This window comes from Bufo gargarizans, chromosome 1 (assembly GCF_014858855.1).
Source record: "Bufo gargarizans isolate SCDJY-AF-19 chromosome 1, ASM1485885v1, whole genome shotgun sequence".
In the NCBI taxonomy this organism is placed as follows: Eukaryota; Metazoa; Chordata; class Amphibia; order Anura; family Bufonidae; genus Bufo; species Bufo gargarizans.
This window is the reverse complement of record NC_058080.1, coordinates 505,629,852-505,652,657: the sequence shown is the minus strand read 5'-3', so window position 1 is coordinate 505,652,657 and position 22,806 is coordinate 505,629,852. Positions and strand designations below refer to the sequence as shown.

Genomic DNA, 22,806 nt, shown 5'->3' with positions numbered 1-22,806 from the left:
ACTGCAGCTCTCTCCCTGTACCGATCAAAGCTTCTAAGAGTAGATATGGCTGGTTGCAAGTGAAGGATAGAACTGAGCATGTGCGACCATCTCCGTGGGGTGGACAGAAATATAGAACAAAACAGCAGGAGGTACTATAAAGATACATTTTACTGAGTAACTCAATAGCTATACTAAAATTATAATTACATGCAAAGGCAAAAGGTATTCAGATCCAGGTGTTGGTTTGCAAAATGTGAAATATTTTTTGTGGGACAAATCCTTTAATTGCTAGTTATGTCTGACTGCATCAACATGTACTGTATGTTGGAAGGGGACACAAAACAGCTGACTACCAGTAGAGGTAGTGGGTGGTTGCCTGTTTCCTTAGCACTACCTGGCACCCACTGAAACACTGAAATGAATGAGCTCACATGAAGTAAATGCTGAGACTGCCAGAGCTGCAGCTGCTCTTTCTAGCAGCTCTCCATTTTGGCTCTGAGTTGTGTCACGGGTGGGAGCCCCCTGCCAAATCATGTCCAAATGCCCTAAACAGACTTTTTTTTTTTTTCAATACAAATTTAGAAGTATGATAATGATGTGAGGGAACGGTTGTATTTTTAGCTAGCTATACGATGCTGTTTATTGCAGTTTTTTGGCAATATTCTTGATGCGTACCTGTGTTATCTGTGGCTGTCCACCAGAGTCTGCCATCTGAAAAAAAAAAGTTATAGTAAAAACAGTTCAGGCATCTTGATCCATTTTGGTGCCCTCTGAATATGCAGCTTACCAACTATCCCATGGTTCTACTTCTGTGCTTAGTGTTGGCAGCAGGGATACTCCTATCTGCCAAGAGGGCCTCCCCAGACCCTAAATATAGTCTCATGAGCTGACCAAGTCTAAAAGCTGGAGGAGTTATGACATTTGGAGCCTATACAAAATTAAAGTGTATCTGGGATCCTAATATTTATTGTACAAACTGGCCGGTGCCTTCCATCATTATAAAGGCTCTAAGCACATACTCAGGCATAATTAACAGTCTATTACTGCCCATCACCTCAGGGTTTAGTACAATCTAACACCCTCACTTTCCGTGCCGCAATTATTCGCTTTACTCATTGCTCTCTTTACATAAGTTTCTTTGTTTCGGGTGTATATTAAGTTTACATGGAGTCTGGACATGGACATCGAGTAATGCTTCTATACCAGATTATACTAAAACTGAACCAAACCACCACATAAAACACAAATGCTGATCGCCATTTCTACTATTTAGCGTTTAAATCGATTATTTTACTTTCACTTCTACACTGGTAATAAAATAGTAAAGACCCTTGTCCCAGTTTCCAGACAACACTGCTACGTCTGCGCAATCCCCAGCACTGGGGCATGGAACTGATCTTCTAACTCACCTTTAAGAATGAAGTCTGGGTTGGATCCAGTTTTGAGTTGCATTCCACCTGCAAGGACACATCATGTGAGATGGCAGAAGATTCACCCACGAAAGAAATCTAACACGTAGCATAAATACATTTATCCTTACCACTGCATCCTCATGAGGAGCTTGATCACCAACTACTAGCATCACAGGGCACCTAAAATTAGAAGTAGTGGGAAGTCAGAACACTGCTTGCTAAATTAGTATGAACTGATAAGTACAGTATGCCTTCATATCACTTACTTTAAAGTGACATCTCCACCACGTTCCAGGTTCAAGTCTCTGCGGCTGTAGATAAACAGTACAAAGTTTTATTAGCGCAGAAGAAGCAGAACAGAATGTTGCCAGAGGCCATCTTCGTTAAAGGGGTTTTCCAGAACTTGTGCTTTAGGCAGGGGCGTAATAAGGGGGGTATGAGCGGAGCACAGACTGCGGGTGCAGAGGGTTGAGGGCACAACCGGACAGTTTATTTACACGGTGAAGCAGGGAGCTGTCCGCTCTATGTGGGTATTACTACTGTAAGGGGGGTACAATGTGAATAGTAATGCCGTGAGGGGGAACAATGTGGATATTACTACCATGAAGGAAGCACAATGTGGGCATTACTACAGTGACAGGGCACACCGTGGCCATTACTACTGTGAGGGGGCACAATAAAGGCCAAACTACCTAGAGGGTTCACAATGTGGGCATAACTACTGTGAGGGTGCACAATAGTACTGAGAGGGGGCCGGGGCCCAGGAGTGACAGACACCAAACCCAGGTAAGTATGATCTCCACCGGGGGTTGGCCACTCTTGGAAGTCTGTATCAATGTTGAATAACCCCTTTAAAGAGGCCATAACTGCCGGATTACAGCGCGGTTGTAAAGATGGAAACGAACCACATACAATGTCATGGAAAAATTAATCCAGCCAGCAAAGGAAACAATATGGAAAAATCACAATACATTAATAAGTGCCTTGTATTAAAGGAAATGTGTAATCAGAAAACGTTTTTATGTTTAACATTTAAAAAAAAAAATTGAGGATGTTATTTTTAATTTTCCCTGTCAATATCTATATTTAAACAAAAAACAAAATCCTGCGGTTTACGCACTGGTCACTAAGCCTAATAATAGGAGTAAATTCTTGGTCTGTACAGATCACTTTACTGCAGTTACCTGCTTATCTATACACAAAGGTGATATCATTAGAGGCAGGATTACAATGACAGATAAGACCTGATCCACTATTCATAATAGGTGATTGTCACCGTTTATCTATTCCTTTTTCTTCCAATGACCTCTGCACAGGTCACAGTGCATGCCTAGAAAATTCTCTCATAGAAGTAAATACTTCTCGGAACCAAAGAAGAGTTTGGATCCAAGTTTTAGAGTGGTTTTCAACCTTAAAAATCAAATATTGAAGTTATTCAACGAAGTCTTGCTCGACTTAGTTAATAACTAACTTCGCCTCATTAAGGCCGTACATTTTAATGCTGTATGGAGACGGGTCTACGTACAGGATTAATCCGAAGTTTTGATCAAAGCGACTTTGGATCTATGAACCCAGCTCGCTTCGTTCTACTCTAATCCAAACTTGACTGTTTTGCTTACCTGTTGTAGCTGTTCCAGTACAGATGGTTGTTGCTGAGAATAGGAGAGTTCAAAATGGCGGCTTTGTACTGACTCACAACATCTGAGTTTCCAGAAAGCTCCTCCTGCACAAACACATCCAACAATGGCACTAATAAGCATTTTATTCACTTCACTAGCAATATTACATTATCTGCAGGCTTTACTTACTGTACTGAAGAGGTGTGACAGAATCATTTCTGGGATGGATGAAGTGAGGCCTGTAAGCTAGAGAAGAAAAAGACATACCGTAAAATGTGTGGGAAATAATAGGAAAATGCCAAGCAATATGATATGTTTCATCTAGGTTTAAAAAGGCTATGGACACCTTTAATATCGAAAATGATTTTTACATATGTTAGTGGTTACCTTGAGTAAAAAAAAAAAAAAAAATGCAAGTCTAAGGACACCTTTAACATATTTAGACGCCTTGATACACAGTTTGCAACATGCTCCTAGTTCAGATCCTTTTCATGTGGATGTCTCACCAGCTAATATATGCAAGCTTTAAGATCTGTGTGTCTAGGATGCTGCTGTCTTCCCCTGTGACTGCCTTGTGTGTGCTTTCCTCCCTATATACAGCCTGTGTGAGCTGTGCTCCTTAGATTCGTCCCGCTTCACAGGCTGATCTTACCGTGTACACAACCTCCTCCTTCCTGCTGCTATCTGTAAGGCCTCATGCACACGACCGTTGTGTGCATCCGTGGCCGTTGTGGCGTTTTTTTTCACGGACCCATTGACTTTCAATGGGTCCGTGGAAAAATCGGAAAATGCACCGTTTGGCAGCCGCATCCGTGATCCGTGTTTCCTGGCCGTGAAAAAATATATGACCTGTCCTATTTTTTTCACGGCCAACGGTTCACGGACCCATTCAAGTCAATGGGTCCGTGAAAAATCACGGATGCACACAAGATTGTCATCCGTGTCCGTGATCAGTGTCCGTTTTTTCCTATCATTTCAATGGCAAACTTGACTTAGATTTTTTTTTCATTTTTCATGTCCGTGGATCCTCCAAAAGACAAGGAAGACCCACGGACGAAAAAACGGTCACGGATCACGGACCTACGGACCCCGTTTTTGCGGACCTTAAAAAAAAACGGTCGTGTGCATGAGGCCTAACCCTGAGAGACTAAGCATTAGAAACAGGAGTAGAGCTCCGAAGGATTAATGATTCAGGAGCTAGGTGAAGGACACTCAAGGCTATTTAGAAAAGAGGTTAATTTGTATTCAGGAAGTACATGAACAATAAAAAAAATCCTCGCAAAGATGTCCATAGTCTTTAAATAAAAACCATGGCCATACAACTTGGCAGAGGAAAAAACGGAAGTATAAATGAGTATACAGGTATTGAAAATTACATACAACCTCCTTAGAACACAATATATATCTCTATATCTATCTATCTCAATGCTTGAACAGTACAGCAGATAACACAAATCTTATTCTACCTTATGTGCTGCCCAGTCCATCCAGCCTTTGGCATTTGGATCAATATTAAGGAGAACTAGACCTTCCACTGTGTTTGGATGACAAAGCTGTGAGGAGACGCAGAAACGCATGAAAATTAGATTTTAATAATACAAACATGAATTACATGATACTAACAAAAAGGATGGTTTTCATCAAAAACCTTGCTTCCAGAGCCAATTTACCAAAGCTAGTACACATTTCCTTTTTTCTATGTAATTACAATCATTCCAATAATGCGCTACTTTTAACAGCCAAGGTAAGCCAGGCAAGCAGAGACTTCTGCTGTTTAACGATCCAGGTTTAGACTACATTCACACTTCAGTATCTTACATCAGCATTTGTAAGCCAAACCCAAGAATGTGTTGTTCAAATGTGGCAGAGGTGAAAATCATGATAGCCAAAACCACTACAGAGAGAAACGAACACATTTTGTTATTAAAGGGAACCCGTCACATTGAACCAGCAGGCAGCAGGTTATAGAGCAGGAAGAGCAGAGCAGATTGATAACTGGATTTCTGTACTCACCGTAAAATCCTTCTCGTAGGATGCATTGGGGGACACAACACCATGGGTATATGCCTAGCTACCACTAGGAGGCACTAAATAAAAAAAATAATAAGTTGGCTCCGCCCAGGTGGGTTATACCCTCTCCACAGCACTAGGCTATCCAGTTCGTACCAAAAGCAGTAGGAGAGAGAAACAAAAGCGAAGAACCAACATATCCCAGACCGTGAAACAGCAGTCCGGTGACAGGGAGAGTAAAAAAAACAAAAAAACAAAAACAAACAGAGGGTGGGATCTGTGTCCCCCAATGCATCCTAGGAAAAAAGGATTTTACGGTGAGTACAAAAATCCAGTTTTCTCTTGAATGCATTGGGGGACACAGCACCATGGGACCTCCTAAAGCAGTCCTCGAGGGTGGGATTGAAACCTCATCCAAAAAGAAGGATGCACAGGTGCAGAAGAACCATGTGATCCAACAGGACCAGGAGAGACCCTAGCATGAAAAGGTCCCAAGGACAGGAGCCGAGGAACAAGCCTCTGTAAGACATAATATCACTATGAAATGTAAGACCAGGGAAAACCCTAGCTACATAAAGCCACAGGGAAAAAAGGGACCAGTCGCAGGTCCTGGAAATACAAGCGGAGACGCACTGGTGTAAGAGATATTGGAGTAGAAGGAGAGGACTCCAAAAACAGCCCAAGGAGGAACATTGCTCCGAAGGAGGGAAAGCTCCGTCACAAAAGTGACCATATGATGTAAACTGCAAACCATAGCATGAAACAACTAGGTACCAGGTCTTGACCTGGGGGGATGGGAAGAGAGGTTAGAAGCTCAAAAAAAACAACCACCTTTGAGGACCCAGGGGGAAAAAGGAGCCATGGTGGAGGCCGCAAAAGGAAGAGGAATGACCAGGAGAATGGGAAGGAGGCCAGGGGGGGAAGGAAGAGAGGACCGGAGAGTAGGTCCCCCTCCCTCTCACAAAGAGAGAATTCCTCCCCGCCTGGGAGAGAAAGCGACTCCCCAGGTGGAAAAAACGTCCACATCGGCCACGGAATGGATCCCACTCCCTGGCCACAATAAGGGGACCTCACCCTGGACCCCCACCAACTCTGGGACAGGGACGCAGGAGGAATACTCACCGCCCAACGTCTTTGGGCGCCACAGTGTCACCCTATCGGCAGACTCAACACGGAACCGTGGGAATGCTAGCATGCCACTGCGGATGCAGTCAATGGGGACTGGGTCACCGGCGAGGTACCTGGGTACACGCCCGCAGGGGGTGCAGCTAAAGTGGAAGCCCACGATGGAGTACCTGCCTGCAGCAGATGAAAACTTGCAGAAGAGAAAAAATTAAATAAAAAAGCAGCAAGACCTGCAGGAAAAAAGCAGGACAGGTCTGCCTCCTACGGCACTAGACAAAGAACTGGATAGCCTAGTGCTGTGGAGAGGGTATAGCGCACCTGGGCGGAGCCAACTTTTTTTTTTATATCTAGTGCCTCCTAGTGGTAGCTGGGCATATACCCATGGTGCTGTGTCCCCCAATGCATTCAAGAGAAATATAGTTTTATGTGGAAAGATTCAGTATAACTTGTAATTTATACATTTATATCCCTGCTCATTCTGGGCTGTGAAGTCAACGAGGTGGTCCTATCTGTGATTGACACCCTTCCCTCTATGACTTTGTATACAGAGACAACTGTCAATCACGGATAGGACCGCCTCCATTTCAAAGCCCAGAATGAGCAGGAAAAAAAGTTTTACTGAACGTTTTCCAATAAAACAATATACTAATCTGCTCAGTTCCTCCTGCTCTATAACATGCTGCTGGCAGATAACACTGCATTTTCATGGTGACCGGTTTTACTAGACTGCAACTGATTGCAATAGTGCAATTGGGTCAAGAACACAAAAGTAGGAATCAACAGCCGTTCACAAAGCATCTCACCGCAGTCCTGTGGAGCGTAAAGGGGTTATCCAACATTGTATCAGATCTTATTGAGTGCCCAGCCCACTGTGGTGATCATACTTAACTGGTGCCTGCCACTGGGTTTGTTCTCTGTTGTTCCCTGGTTGCTGATATCATCATGTCCCCAGGGGGCACGTGACTGCTGCAGTCAATCGATTGCCACAGAGGTGACCTGCTCCCCTTGCGTCACAACAAATGGTGACGTGACGCATGGGAAGCAGGTCACCGCTGAATGACTGCAGCAGTCACATATTCCCTTCCTTCAACAGAATGTTGATATCAAAGAGCCGACCGAAGAGCGACAGAGACCAAACCCAGAGGGAGGGACCCGTTAAGTATGATCACCACCATGGGTCAGCCACTCTGAGGTCTGACGTAATGTTGGATAACCCCTTTTAAGTCTCACTGTGCTTTCTTTTCATAGGTCATAGCAACATATCAAAGGATTTGACTGCGGGGATCTGAGTGATGAGATCCCCACTGATCACTAGAACAAGGAAAAGAAGCACTCATATAGCATTCCTTCTTTCTTCGCTGTAGGAGACACAATTGAGGTGTGCCCATAGAATTTTTATTGAGCCTGTCTCCTGCAGTGAAGAGAGAGCTCTATAAGGGGCCTTGGGACCCCCACCGATTAAAACCTTTGATGTGTTGCCATGACATACCAAAAGTTTTTTAAAAGCTCAGTGGCACTTTTACATTGCATGACGTTGACAAGTATGTAATATTTGGGATGGGTCAAGTTACACTGTCTTCAAGTCTGAGATGATGACACATTTTCTGCTGGCAAATACAGGAAGGTCTTTGAGACAGTCAGCCTTGTGTAAAGCAATGCATCTACAATGAATGGAAGCAATTGAAACTATAGGTGGATTTACATGGCCTGATTTGCCGGAACGAGCGTTCCTGGGAAAACTCGCTCCCAACATTCTGCCCATCTAAATGTGCTGCCGATCACCCGATGAACGAGCAAAACGGTCATTCTTTGGGTGATCCTGTTGTTCATGCAAGCACATCAAGGTTTCTGGGTTTCTAAACAGCGATCTGCTGCTCCTAAAATGATTCTGCAATTGCGATCCCTGGTCCTCATACTGTGAAGGAGATCACTGTATATAAATGCAGCGGTCTCCTTTACTGAGCGAGCAGCCAGGGGTGCACCACCAATGAGGCCAGTTGAGGTGATCGCCTCAGGCAGCACGAGGTAGAGGAAAGAGGAAGGCAGTGGAAGGGCCATGGGCAATGAGAGCTTTCATTGTGGCAAAGGCGTTAGGTTAAGAAAATGGCATGGGGGGGGGGGGGGGGGGAGCGGAGCATTTCAGTTTTTGCCCCAGGCAGCAGAAAGTCAGCTGCTCGCAGGAGTGCACCTAGCCTATCGGGAAGGAACGCTTCCTTCCTAACAATCAACTGTTACATCGGGACGTGTAAACCCGCCTTTAGATATCAAAGTCAGATTTGAAAACAAGAGTATGTGTATAGGAGATATTCTTGGAATGAAGCAGTTCATGTGTATACAAAAGGGCCCGGCACACATCACAGTTTGTGTTGCGGTTGGTAAAACCTATAGTAAAGTCAGAAGACAACATTAATAGTCAGGAAGTGTAGAGATGCTGCCCTTATCAACCATGCAGGTTATGTTTGTTTTCTAAAAATGAGAACTGAAATCTGATTGCCGTGGGCAACTCCTAGACTTTTCAGTTTTATTTGTAAGGTAACGGGTGGTGCGATGAAAACCAAGAAAGAACAATGTTTTCTGTTATGCACGGCCATAAAATTTGCTTAAAGGGAACCTGTCATGTGGATATTTGATTATAATCTAACTCATTATATACAATCATTAACTACTAAAAAGTACCTTAGATGTATTCACTTACTGGTGTGACAGATGGTTACCTCATAATATACACACAAAGATGCCACATGCTGCATGCTAATGAGCTGATTTGAGTCCGGCGTGATGTCATTGAGTCCAGCGTTTATTTCATTCACAGCTATAGCCACTCCCCCGCCCACCTGCTGCTGATTCCTATGGAAACAAACTGTCATTCAGCAGCAGGTGGGCGGGGAGAGTCAGGAGCTCATGAATATTCAGGACTCATCATTATCAGCTGGAGCTTTTCAATACACGATGTTGGCAGATTGACTGGGTCAATTAAAGAAAGTGACCCAGCATTTTGCCAAGAGAATCTGTCACTTATTTATGTTGCCTTAGTTAGGACACCATAAAACTGGTGACAGGTTCCCTTTAACTGTGCTATTCCTGACTCTAAGAGACAATGAATGTCATTTACCGTGTATCGGGCTAAGACGTACGCACCAGCACCAACACCAATCCCAATAATGCTGGGGAAACTGTAGAGAAAAGACAAAATAGATATATATATAACCGAGAAGCCGTTTGTGAGTTAAAGGGGTTTTCCAAGATTGTGATCCTCAGGGTTATAACACACAGGACTGATCAGCTGTTTGAAGAGGCCATGGCACTTTGATGAGTGGCCTCCTCACACCTTACCAATCACAGCTCCGTTTATTGGATATCGGCCATGCTTGGCTTTGCAGCTCAGCCCGATTCACCTGAATGGGGCCATGTGATTGATGAACGTGACGTCACAGGCCTAGGAAGATGCAGCAGCCTCTTCAAACAGCTGCAGACTTACATCTTTACTTACTTCAGGTATTGCAGCACACATGGGATGGTTTCAGACAGTTGATCAAGTGACGGGTATTGGTACCTAAGAGGATGTGAAATGAGAGCATAAGGAGGAAGCACATACAGTGGAAAAAGCAATGCTATATACTTTGTAAACCCATATGCAAAAAACATCATTACATGTTCTTCATGGATGTGATAAAAAATAAATTAAAAAAAAAGGTAAAAAAAGACAGTTGATCTATAAACTGCACATAGACATTATGGGGCACATTTATTAAGACCGGCATTTCACTCGGTCTTAAGCCCCTGCGCTGGTGGTCGATCGCTAAAGTTATGTAGAGGTGCCAGCTTCTACATAGCTTCGGCGTATCCACCGCAGATTCTAAATGTAAGACAGCTTCCTATGAATGAGACTGGCTCGTGACAGAATCTGCACCAGAAATACGCCACCAAAGTGGTATATATCTATTTGTAACCCCCTATATTCTTGTCACTATATCGATAGTATTGATCTTGCCTGCTCATGCCACCTGCACCACCACCACATCACTAGACTCTGCCCTTCAGTGATGCTCTGACCCATTCTCACCTGGATTACTGTAACCATATTAAAATCGGTCTTTCCATTTGCATCAAATGTTTTGTACAACTAGTGTTTAACCAACACAGTCACCACATTCTGAAAAGGGGTATGGTGGTGGCAGGGCCACTGGCGTCATACTAGGTACACTTACTGCTGGAATGCGGCCCCTCATAAATTAAGCAAGTCCTCTGGAGGCAGAGGGGATATCAAGAAAAGTTTAAACCGCCGGTCTTGATATATATATCCCCACAGCCCATTGTCATGGTGCACAAGGATCGGGATGGTTATATTTTACCCACTGGATAATATGATTCTCTGGGGATAAGTGGTGCCAGAAGTGCCTGGCAATCCCTGATCTCTCCCAATTCTATTGCAACAGTATACACAAGCCTGAGAGAAGTCATCTACATGACTGACCAACCACTATCTTCTGTGTATAGCTACCTTCAGACAGTATCCAAGGTCTATGCCTAATATCCTACATACGGTAACCTCACCCAGCAGGATAGACAGCAGCCCCCTCCTCTTGTCCTGGAGCATCAATGTGGCACACAACAAAATTCTTCACAATCTCATACATGTCCTCGTTGTCGAAGAGCGATTTAAAGCACAATTTATCTGAGGGGGGAAATAAAATAAGAAAGAAGAGAGAGAAGACACATTTTAGAGGGTATACCTAATAATAAGGTTAGCGGTGGGAACTAGAAGGAATAGAAAACTTCCATAGTCCTGATCATGTCTACAGACTGTCAGCAGCTATGCTCCTGGGCACATCATTTAGAGAAATGGTCTTATAGCCCAGAGCAACCAATCCCAGCACAGCTTTCATTTCTTATATTGTTTACTATGGGCAAGAAGGCTTTGCTTTAGACAGTTTTCATAAATCTGCCCAATTCCTAATTCTGATGCAAGCTATCCACCATGACGGCAAAAACTAGCTAGGATTCCTTTTCTGCTTCCGCTTCCTGCTCAAGTTATGACCGCCTCAATCACTAGGAATTAGCAAATCTGGCTAAAAAACTAGAAAGAGCATCTTCGATAGAGCAGGAAATAAAGTGTAAGCTCCTTTTAGAGTCATGCATTGCCTTAACCCCTTAAGGACCCTGGGATTTTCCATTTTTGCGGTTTCGTTTTACACTCCCCGCCTTCCCATAGTCCCAAGTTTCACATAGCCGTAGGAGGCTTATTTTTTGCGGGACAAGTTGTACTTTCTAATGGCACCATTTACGGTTGCATATCATGTAGTAGGGAGCGGGGGAAAAAAATTCCAAATGGGGTACAATTGGGAAAAAACGCAATTCTGATAAAAAGGTTTTTATTTTTTTACACTGTACACTATGCGGTAAAATTGACCTGTTATCTTCATTCTCCAGGTCAGTACGGTTCCAAAGATACCACACTTATATAATTTTTCTTGCGTTTTAATACTGACAGTTTTTTTCTCTCAAAGGTTTAAAAAAAAAATTTTTCATAACCATATTCTGACCACTATAACTTTTTTGTAGCTATGTGTACAGGGATGTGTGAGAGCTCATTTTTGGCGGGACAATCTGTTCTTTTCAGTGATACCAATTTTAAGTGTGTGCAACTTTTAATCACTTTTTATTTTAAAAATTATTGGGTAGTTGAAGTGACAAAAAACAGCCAATTTGACATCCCCCCCCCCCCCCACAGTATTCAGTGATGGCTAAATAGCCATCATTGAAGACTTCATTTGCACTATATCAATACAAGGCTGCCACCTAGTGGCCTGTATTGATATATACATCTAATTGACTCTGAAGCCAGCTTCGATCAATTAGCTGAAGGTAACAGATTCCCCGATCTCAGCCGGGGAACGCTGTTACCGGACCGGAAGCGCGCGACTTCCGGTTCCAGTCTGCGCAGATGCCATGGTCACATTTGACCACGGCATCTGAAAGGTAAGATGTATGCGATCAGCCTTATGGCTGATCGCATACCTATGACGCGGGTCTCTGCTATTTTAAATAGCAGAAACCCCGCGGCTTAGGCACTTGCTGCACGCGCCATGTTTAGGGATTGGACCCATGACGTACAGCTACGTCATGGGTCCTTAAGGGGTTAAACTGCACAAATACCACCACACAAAGACAGAGAAGCCCCCACAAGCCCGTGACAAACAGAAGGACCACATGAACCACCAAGACAGACGTACACAACACTCAACAATGAAGAGATGGACACAGACAGCCCTCATACTCACGGTCCATCCCCACATCATGGAATGTTACAATCGCTGGCCTCTTGGGTTTGGGGGAGCCCTGAATTGTGACTGTCACCATCCCATAGGGAGTTTCGATAGAATGTTTCTATACCATGAGATACACAAAGAGCGAGATCAGCATAAACCAGAGGATCAGTAGCACGAACTCAATGTACAGTAAATGCTGGTTATGTATATAGTTTGAGCACAAGAAATTGTGGTTTCTGCAGCGGTATAAGATTTTGCATTTGTTTAGGAGACTAAATTGGTACATTGTGTGTATGTGTGGTAGGTATGCAGTCCGGCTAAAGGTAAGAATAGGGTTTAAAGACAACTAGTAACCTCTCCTGACAGTACTTTCTGAAGCATCTACTCTGTTGTATATATGATGTACCATCACTTTATTATTCCAGCTAGAAGTTATGAATAAATTGCCAGCTATTTACAATGAAGATCCAGATGGGTGTTACCAGTTGGGGGTATGTCCCTGCACTGTACTACATTATCCAATCCGTGCTGCCAGTGCAGGGACACAATCTCAACCATCTGGACCTTTATTGCAAACGGCTAGCAATTCATTCATAATTTCCAGCAGGAATAATAAAGGAATGGCACATCAGAGTGATAATAGATGCTCCAGAATTATTACAAGGTGAATACAAGTAGTTGCTAAAACAGACATGTCGGGAGAAAGGACGGGTCCTCTTTTAGGCGGTTCAAAGAATATGAATGCGTTCTCATTTAGTAGCCTTTCTTTAAATCAATTCAAATGCCGATATATTCAATACAGATAATGGCAATTAATATGGATGAACTTTGATTGTGAGCCCCATTGGGGGCAGCTTGATGCTAATGTCTGTAAAGTGCTGCGGAATAGGTCAGCGCTTTATAAGTGCGTAAAATGAAATAAAAAATAAATGTCTCTAGTCCCACAAGCCAATACAAAGAACCAAGAAGTAGTTAAACCTCGTAAGCGCCTCTGAAAGGATCTCACTAAATAGATTCACTCTTAATACATTATTCAGCTTAATAGCAAAATCCCATTAACAGTACCTAAAACACCACAGGACCGAAGACTTGCTGAAGGAACCATGTAGAGTGCTAAAAAGCATGCAACACGCAATGGTACACAACGCTGTATACAACAGGACACTGCTACACCACACTAACGGAGTAGCTGTGCTATCCATCTGATACGCAGAACTTCTAATAAGTGCTCCAGCTCATTAATATGTGATCTAGATTTAAATTAAATTGGCTATGAAGCCAGCAAATTGAAATCTTGCATGTTTTATTATATCTTCATTACCCTTTTGTTTTGCTTTTAACCATAGTTTTGGTCAGAAATTTTTCTGTGGTCCACATTTTGCGGACATAGTCAATCTTTTTTGTGGGACGTACATGCGGATGTGGAAAGAGCACGGATGATCCATGTACTTTCTGCTATCGTATGTCTGTTCCGTAAACGGTAGAACATGTCCTATACTTGTCTGCAAAACGCAGACCATGGACGCATTGAAGTCAACGGGTCTGCCAAAAATGTAGATGCAACACATACGGCATCCATATTCTACGGAGCCGCCATTCATGGACCAACGAACATATAAAGGTTGTGTGCCTAGGGCCTTAGGACACTATCACAGGTCAGAAGAAAAGAGACCAGCACTCGCTTGTTTAGATAATCTTGCTGTGATTTATTGTCACATTCCAGTGACGCGTTTCGGCATACAATCTGCCTTTGACAAAGGCAGATTGTATGCCGAAACACGTCACTGGAACGTGACAATAAATCACAGTAAGATTATCTAAACAAGCGAGTGCTGGTCTCTTTTCTTATCTACACGGGACGCCGGCCCTGAGACACGCACACACCGCTACTCCACTTCACCGCAGTGCCGATTGATATATTGTATTACTTTCACAGGTCAGGGATTTCCATCCGTTATTGTGAGCCAAAACCAGTAGTGAAGCCCCCACAGAGATAAGGTATAAGGGAAAGATTTGCTCCTGTTCTGTGTTTTTGACCCAAACCTGGCTTTGGCTCACAATTACCGATGGAAATCATTGACGTGTGTATGAGGCGTAGGGGAAGAGTCGGAGACGTACACATTAGACGGTCAGCTGGTCCCATGGAAATTGGTGGGTTTGGCCAACATACATCTAATGTGTATGGGCAGCTTTTTTTCACATGACGTGTGAACAGCCTGTGTAGTAACCTATGAACAGCCAAAGAGTCTGATATTAGTATACCTAATATATGTATTTTAGCATGCTACATGGGATTTATGTAAATAGGAAGACCATCCCATACAGAGGACACAGACGGCACCTTCATAGAAGGCATGGCTATTCCTTACACGCTGATAAGACATGCACAAGCAACCTCCCAAATATACAGGATGGGAGGCTCTCCATCATAGACGCAGGCATACCTGTTCTTGCACTTGAAGTAGTTTTGCTGCTAGCTCAGCTGCCTGAAGGGGAGAAGGAGAGGTCTGTGAGAAACATGAAGGAGAAGGCAGTGACAGGGTACGAGCAGATGTTCAGAAGTTACCTTTAAGGGATCCTGCAGAAGAGCATTCTCATCCGTAATCTGAACTTCTTGTAACTCCGACATCTCCAGATCTAAAACACACAAATACGGTTCACACGTTATGCAGTTCTATACGTTATGTACAGTAGCTGCATGGCGGGATGCCAGGCGAGCAACCCTACACAATCAATATCTAGTGAAGCAAAAGTGGTTTCTGGCCATTTCTTAGAACCAATCAAGCCTCATCCTGGTGCCCCTTCCATAAAACCTCACTTTATAAGCCTGTATTGGAACATCAGCTTGTTGGGTGCACGAAACCAAGGGACTGCAATATCATGAAGGTCCAGGGCGACATACGATGCCCCAAAATTCCTAGAATTTGTGGGGTACATCCAACCACACAAGACACAGCACTAATCATATAAACTGCAGCCTTCCAATGAGCAGGAATCCTTAGGCTAATTTCACACTCGCGTTTGGTGCGGATCCGTCATGGATCTGCACAGAGGGATCCGTTCCGATAATACAACCGTCTGCATCCGTTCAGAACAGGTCAGTTTGTATTATCTTTAACATGGCCAACACGGATCCGTCTTGAAAACCATTAAAAGTCAATGGAGGACGGATCAGTTTTCTATTGTGCCAGATTGTGTCAGTGAAGTCCCCATTGACTTACATTGTGTGCCAGGATCCGTTTGGCTCAGTTTCATCAGACGGACACCAAAACCCTGCAAATAGCAGTGTGCAGGTAGCCTAAGGCTTCACCTGCAGCGTCCTTTTACCATGTGCATCAAACACATCCGTAGGCCCTGTGGTATACAGATTTTCAGGACTCATGGACCTGACTATTAATCCACGTTATTTGCCGCTAGCACACTGACCCATTCATTTCTACAGGCCCTGCACATATCTGTGTATTTCTGCACATCTGGGAAGCCGTACTGTGGAAGAGAAAAGTCATTTCTATTGATGGGAATGCACATGGAAGGTAGCCACATTTGTGGATCCGATGTTAGCGGAAAGAAATATAGACACGGCTGTGTGCAATAAGCCTACAGGCAGGTAGGCTGATTGGTTAGGCACTTTTTCGGACACAGGCCCAACATGTACCAAAAGCAAAATGGACAGGCGTTAATACTTTGCTCCCATTTTCAGGGGGATCTGCTACGATACATTTAGAAGAGGTCCGGTCCCTTCATAGACCCTTCAGCAGATCACAGTCTTTAGTCTCTTTTATTATGATGATAGGACATGTTTATAGACAACCAGAGGGGGCTTTGGCATTTCTGGGACCCCTGTCACCCCCTTTGGCCCATCTAGCACCACTCAGTTGTGAAGTAGCCTAATTCTGCTACTGCTCCGCAGCTAGAAAGGGCCTGGGTCGCACAGGTGATGTGGTCGCCCCTGGCTTAGCCGTTTGTTAAATCTTTTCAGTTATTCACTTGGGCCAGTATGGGCCCCCCAAGCTTGGTCCACTCCTAGGAACATGTTCACATTGTTGTGGTGACTTACTATTATGTCTTACAGCAGATTTACTGAGAAAAGTCTGAAGTTCGTTGTACTAAGAACCCTTGCTCCTCTTTCGCAGGATTGTCAGGAATTTACAGCAGCCATTTTTTAGCAGCGATGAAGCTGAAATTTAGTCACCAGGACTCGCACATTGACACTGTGCTTACTCTCCATAGTTCCTTCTTCGGCGAGTCATTCCTGTGAATTCAATTAAAGTGACCCAAACCCATTAACAATTAACCAAATGCTCATCAGGCACACACACATGCTAGGATGAGCAGAGTGTGCATGTCTATTTCAATGGGCAGAGGGGAATAAGCTGCTGTCAGACACCACTGTGTGGATCAGGCAGTTGGGGGAAGAGTCAGCCAGCCCCAAGAGTCATCTTATACCTTTGGACAAGTTTGTATGGGCCACTTATAGGGGTTCTCCAAGATTTTTAGAATGATGGCCTATTCTCAGTAAAGACAGACAATCACTGTCAGATCGGTGCCGATCAGCTGTGTGGAGTAACTCCTGCGCTGAAAATGGAAGCGGAAACTACACAGCTCCACCCGCCAGATAGTGGTTGGAACTGGTTACTGCAGCTCTGCTCCCATTAGCCTCAGTGGGAGCAGCTGCACAGTGGATGGAGCTACTCCCTAACAGCTGATCGGCAGGGGGGTTTGGAAGGTCTGGTCTATGGAGTAAAATAAAGACTAGTGCCATTTCATTTACACTGATCAAAATCACGAGATAAAGCACAGAATAAAAAAAATGTAAAACGAGATCATTGAAAAAAAACACTGATCAAAATTAGAGAACACTTTCAGATACCTGCAAGTTATTGGTGTTAGGCTAGGTCTACACGACGACATTTGTCATTTTGTTGCACCAATGTCGCGCAACAATTTTTATAATGGCAGTCTATGGTGTTGCACTGCAACATGCTGCGACTGCGACAGTTGCAGAAAATCCATTTGAGATGGACTTTTCTGCGACTGTCGCGTCGCAGCACGCAGCAGTGCGACACCATTGACTGCCATTATAAAAATTGTTGCGCGACATTGGTGCAACAAAATGTCGCGCGACAAATGTCGTCATGTAGACCTAGCCTTAATCTGGCAACTGGTGCCAATTTCCTTAATGATCTGACAAACCCTATTTAACTTTCCAGTTTTCACTGACTTTGCCAAAATGGCGTGCCGTTCCAAAGTGACTGAAACCCTCCGGCAGCAGGTTGTCCAGCTGAAGGCCAAAGGGTTGACCCCATCAGCCATAGCAAGAGAAGTTGGTCGTTCCAAGTCTGTGATTTCTAGAATATTGCATCTTTACAACATCACAAACTCATTCAAGTGCCCCAAGAAGGCTGGTCGCCCTCAAAAGACAAATGCAAGAGAGGACAGGATAATGCGGAGACTCTGCATGGGTAAACGTTTCAACCCATAAGGATCCGTCTCGTCATACAGGGTCTCCACATTTAGGAGCATTTGGACTGAAAGCCCACTCTGCAGTGACCAAACCTCTCATTAGTAGGACGAATCAGAAGGCTAGACTCGCCTTTGCTGAGGAGCATGTTGTGTGGACAGAGGAGAAGTGCTCCAGAGTTTATTTTAGCAATGAAAGCAAGTTTAAATTTATTTGGGTCTGATGGGGGACATTATGTTAGTCGATAAACTGGGGAAAGACTGAACCCAAAGTGTGTAAAGAAGTCAGTGAGAGGTGGAGGAGGTGTCATGGTTTGGGGAATGTTTTCTGCAGCAGGAGTTGGACCTCATACAGCTACATGGCCGAATGAATGAAGAACCTTCTTGAACAACACGTGGTTCCTTCCTTGCGTTCATCACTCAATCAGCCAGCAATTTTCATGTAGGACAATGCCCCCTGTCACACAGCAAAACGGGTAAAGAAGTTCCTTGAAACTGAAAACATTGAAACAATCAAATGGCCAGCCCAGAGTCCTGATCTAAACCCAATAGAAAACCTCTGGAGAATCCTTGGTGACAAAGTTATGGTCACGAAACCCACACCGGTCACAGAACTGTTAGAGACTGGAAGAAGAATGGACCAAAATCCCACCAGAGCAGTGTGAGGACTAGTGATGTCCTGTGGCCGCAGATGTGCTGAAGTCATTCAAAGCAAGGGCCTGTACACTTCTACTGATTGGGGACTGGTGTAACCTCCAGAATCGTTCTCTGTGCTACAGTCATTGCTGTTCTCCAATTATGATCATCACGTTTTTTGAAAAATAAAAGGTTTTATGTTTATATACTTTGGTAATTTTGGAAAACGCTGTTCTAATGGCATGGTGTACCCCTTACAAAAAATCCTTCAAATGATGATATTTCTTTAAAAAAATCAAGTGTTCATAAATTGTTCGATAATTTTGATTGCCACTGTATATTGCTGATATTCATTACTGTTTAGTGTAATCGCCCCATTTTTTTATAGTTTTGTTCTATATGAGAGCCCATCAAGGTGCAGGTTAAATCTTTCAAGGTGACAGTCAGCTCAGATGGGAACACAGTTGGGTAAGAGGATGCATTTGACAGCCCCACGCTGATTTATTACTATACAGGACCAAGCCTGTTGTAAAACTTTCAAAATATCAATTTCTTAAAAAAGAGCAAAAACAATCAATCATCCCACTGAAAGCAGACAAGTCTCGGCTCTGCTCACCTGGCAACCTCCCATTTCGCCGTGCCCACCCACAGACTGGTTCTAGCAAGGACTATAGGTAAGGACTGCTCGTGACAGGAGTGCCTGCTCCCTGCCAGTCTCATCATGTACAACTAGAGCTGCGGGGAAGCAGCAGAGAACATTATATAGGAACACCGCCCTGAAGTAACATCTTCTCACGTGCCTGTTTTAGCAACTACTTGCACCCCCATGTAATAACAATTCTACGACCCTATGTTCTGCCATTCCTGCGAGAAACTAGCAGTTTACAGTGAAGGTCCAGATTGGCGTTACCGGTTTCCAGTTAAAGAGTGTCCCTGCATAGTCTGGCACAGATTGGATAATGTTAGACCTCCAACTGGTAAAGCCCATCAGGACCGTCATTGCTAACTGCAGGCAATTCATAACAAATAGCAGGAATAATAGAGGAATGGCACAACATGCAGTTATAAGAATGGATGCTCCAGGATTGTTAATACATGGGAAATTCAAAAAATTACTAAAACAGACATGCCAGGAGAGGATACAGGTCCTCTTTAAAAAGGGTTGGCCCATCATAGACAATGGGGGCATATCGCTAGGATATGCCCCCATTGACTGATAGGTGCGGGACGAGAACAGAGCAGGGAAAGGTGGTGGAGGGCTCACTGCACATGTACAGCCGCCCTCCATTTATTTCTATGGGGCCACCGAAAATAGCTGACCGTTGGCTCGGCTATTTCCATCGGCCCCATAGAAATGAATGGGAGCCCCACCCCCTTTTGATAATGTTTCCCCAGGTTTATGTTCTACCTGATACTGCGGTATACCGATGATATCAATATCTGTATAACTAATGTATTGGCTGTTATTTAGGCATGCTGATGTATCCAGGATCTAGTCATTGTTAATCTTTTATTGACTATCGGTGTATTTTTCGTATTTTGAAGTAGAAATGAATGGGAGCGGTGGCTGCGCAAGCGCGGTGCACTCCTATGGGGAGAGCGCTTGGCGGTGGCTGGAACCTGGGTCCTCCAGCCACCACTCTCCCAGCTCTGTTCTCGGTGTAAGGCCTGATGCACACGACAGTTTTTTTTCACAGTCCGCAAAACGGGGTTCCGTTATCAGTGTCCGTTTTTTCCCCCGTGATTTTTGGAGGATCACCATACATGGTTAAAGTTAAAAAAAAAAAAATTTCGTTTTGGTGTCCGCCTGGCCGTGTGGAGCCAAACGGATCTGTCCTGACTTACAATGCAAGTCAATGGGGACGGATCCGTTTGACGTTGACACAATATGGTGCAATTGCAAACGGATCCGTCCCCCATTGAATTTCAATGTAAAGTCAGGGTATATTTTAACTTGAAGCGTCCCCATCACCATGGGAACGCCTCTATGTTAGAATATACCATCGGATTTGAGTTACATCGTGAAAACTCAGATCCGACAGTATATTCTAACACAGAGGCGTTCTCATAGTGATGGGGACGCTTCAAGTTAAAATATACTAAGAACTGTGTACATTACTGTCCCCTGCTGCCTGGCAGCACCCGATCTCTTACAGGGGGCTGTGATCCGCACAATTAACCCCTCAGGTGCCGCACCTGAAGGGTTAATTGTGCGTATCATAGCCCCTTGTAAGAGATCAGGTGCTGCCAGGCAGGAGGGGGCAGACCCCCCTCCCTCCCCAGTTTTAAATTCATTGGTGGCCAGTGCGGCCTCCCCTCCCCCCCCTAACTAAAATCCCCCCACGTATACGATGGCCCCAGTTGTGCCCCCATACATATACGATGGCCCCAGTTGGTGGCAGCGGAGAGTTCCGATCGGAGTCCCAGTTTAGTCGCTGGGGCTCCGATCGGTAACCATGGCAACCACGAAGCTACTGCAGTCCTGGCTGCCATGGTTACTTAGCAATTTTAGAAGCATTATACTTACCTGCGCTGTCTGTGGCCGGCCGGGCGCTCCTCCTACTGGTAAGTGAAAGGTCTATGCGGCGCATTACTTATAGCACAGACCAGTCACTTACCAGTAGGAGGAGCACCCGGCCGGTCACAGACCGCGCAGGTAAGTATAATGCTTCTAAAATTGCTAAGTAACCATGGCAGCCAGGACTGCAGTAGCATCTAGGTTGCCATGGTTACCGATCGGAGCCCCAGCGATTAAACTGGGACTCCGATCGGAACTCTCCGCTGCCACCAACTGGGGCCATAATATATGTATAGGGACACATCTGGGGTCATAGTATATGTATGAGGGCACAACTGGTGCCATAATATAAAGATGGGGGCACAACTGGGGCCATAGTATATGGCATGGGAGCGCCTCTGTGTTAGAATATACTGTCGGATCTGAGTTTTCACGAAGTGAAAACTCAGGTCTGAAAAAGCTTTTATGCAGACGGATCGCAAAGTAGCCTACGGACGCGGATGACAATCTTGTGTGCATCTGTGTTTTTTCACGGACCCATTGACTTCAATGGGTCCGCGAACCGTTGTCCGTAAAAAAAAAAAAATAGGACAGGTCATATTTTTTTGACGGACAGGTAACCAAGATCACGGACGCGGATGAACAACGGTGCATTTTCCGAGTTTTCAACGGACCCATTGAAAGTCAATGGGTCTGCAGAAAATCATGGAAAAGGGAACAACGGACACGGATGCACACAACGGTCGTGTGCATCAGGCCTAAGTGCGGGTCCTTTGCCCCCATTGTCTATGATGGGAAAACCCCTTTAACGCTCACCAAATAAGAAAATACTCTAACCCATCAACATCCATGTAGCGAACCATGGGGTGTAACACTATATTATTCAGGGTTGTTGGAGTAAAGGTGGATGAACATGTCCTACTCCAGAGCAGGGCATTACTTATCATGGGAGGACTAGAAAAAGTTAGCACCTTGTACAAGAAACTTATATTGTCACCTGTGGCCCATTCCTTAATGAGGCGCTGTCACCTCTCCTGACGGGTCTGCTTTAGTAACTACTTACACTTCCCATGTGCTACTAATTCTATTCCTATGACGTGCCATTTCTTTACTATTCCTCCTAGAAATCATGAATGACGGTCCGGCTGGGTGTTACCAGTTGCACATTCTGACACTATTCAATCAGTGCTGCCATTGTCAGACTCCCAACTGGTAACACCCAACTGGACCTTCACTACAAACTGCTAGTAATTTATTCATAACTTCTAGCAGAAATAATAAAGGAATGGTACAACATACAGACATAAGACTAGATGCTCCAGAATTGGTATTACATGGGAAATGCATGTAGCTATTAAAACAGGCAGGTCAGAAGTGGCGACGGGTCCCCTTTAAAGCTAGCCATAACCCTCAAATAACTAGAGCTAACGCTGGGGGAGAGCAATAGGGACTGAGGGAAAAAAACAGAAGATAAATGTATAGGCATGGACCTTCTTAGTATTTGTGACCTCACAAATACCACCGGGACAGATGGTGAAGGTGCCACTACCCCTTGTAAAACCCTGGTCGGGGCAGCTCCATAACTTACATTGTGCACATGTTTCAAGGTGTCCCTGCCCAAGCGGTCAAGAGGCATCCGGTATCCGCAGTACTACAGATGGGACCACAGTACACCAGCGCCATCCTGGTCACGGATACAGATTTATTCCGGCCAATTTCTGCATGCCATTTAAATTCTGTTGGTTGCTCCTCAGTTTCTTCTTAGCAACAGGTTA

At 44.4% G+C, this 22,806-nt stretch overlaps 1 protein-coding gene across 2 annotated transcripts in view; it reads right to left on the bottom strand.

Moving 5' to 3' along the window:
* Nucleotides 1–22,806, bottom strand: part of LOC122924240 (protein NDRG2) — a 47,427-nt gene that overhangs the window by 13,749 nt on the left and 10,872 nt on the right. For both annotated transcript variants that reach the window (XM_044275173.1, XM_044275180.1), the window contains exons 2-14: nucleotides 14,984–15,054; nucleotides 14,862–14,903; nucleotides 12,430–12,535; nucleotides 10,703–10,823; nucleotides 9,639–9,701; nucleotides 9,261–9,321; nucleotides 4,480–4,566; nucleotides 3,203–3,259; nucleotides 3,014–3,117; nucleotides 1,661–1,705; nucleotides 1,523–1,574; nucleotides 1,392–1,439; nucleotides 658–693 (exon numbers count right to left, since the gene is read on the bottom strand). In XM_044275173.1, the coding sequence (XP_044131108.1) occupies nucleotides 658–693; nucleotides 1,392–1,439; nucleotides 1,523–1,574; nucleotides 1,661–1,705; nucleotides 3,014–3,117; nucleotides 3,203–3,259; nucleotides 4,480–4,566; nucleotides 9,261–9,321; nucleotides 9,639–9,701; nucleotides 10,703–10,823; nucleotides 12,430–12,535; nucleotides 14,862–14,903; nucleotides 14,984–15,046 (885 nt within the window). In that variant the 5' untranslated portion in view covers nucleotides 15,047–15,054. The remainder of the gene's footprint in view (nucleotides 1–657; nucleotides 694–1,391; nucleotides 1,440–1,522; nucleotides 1,575–1,660; nucleotides 1,706–3,013; nucleotides 3,118–3,202; nucleotides 3,260–4,479; nucleotides 4,567–9,260; nucleotides 9,322–9,638; nucleotides 9,702–10,702; nucleotides 10,824–12,429; nucleotides 12,536–14,861; nucleotides 14,904–14,983; nucleotides 15,055–22,806) is intronic.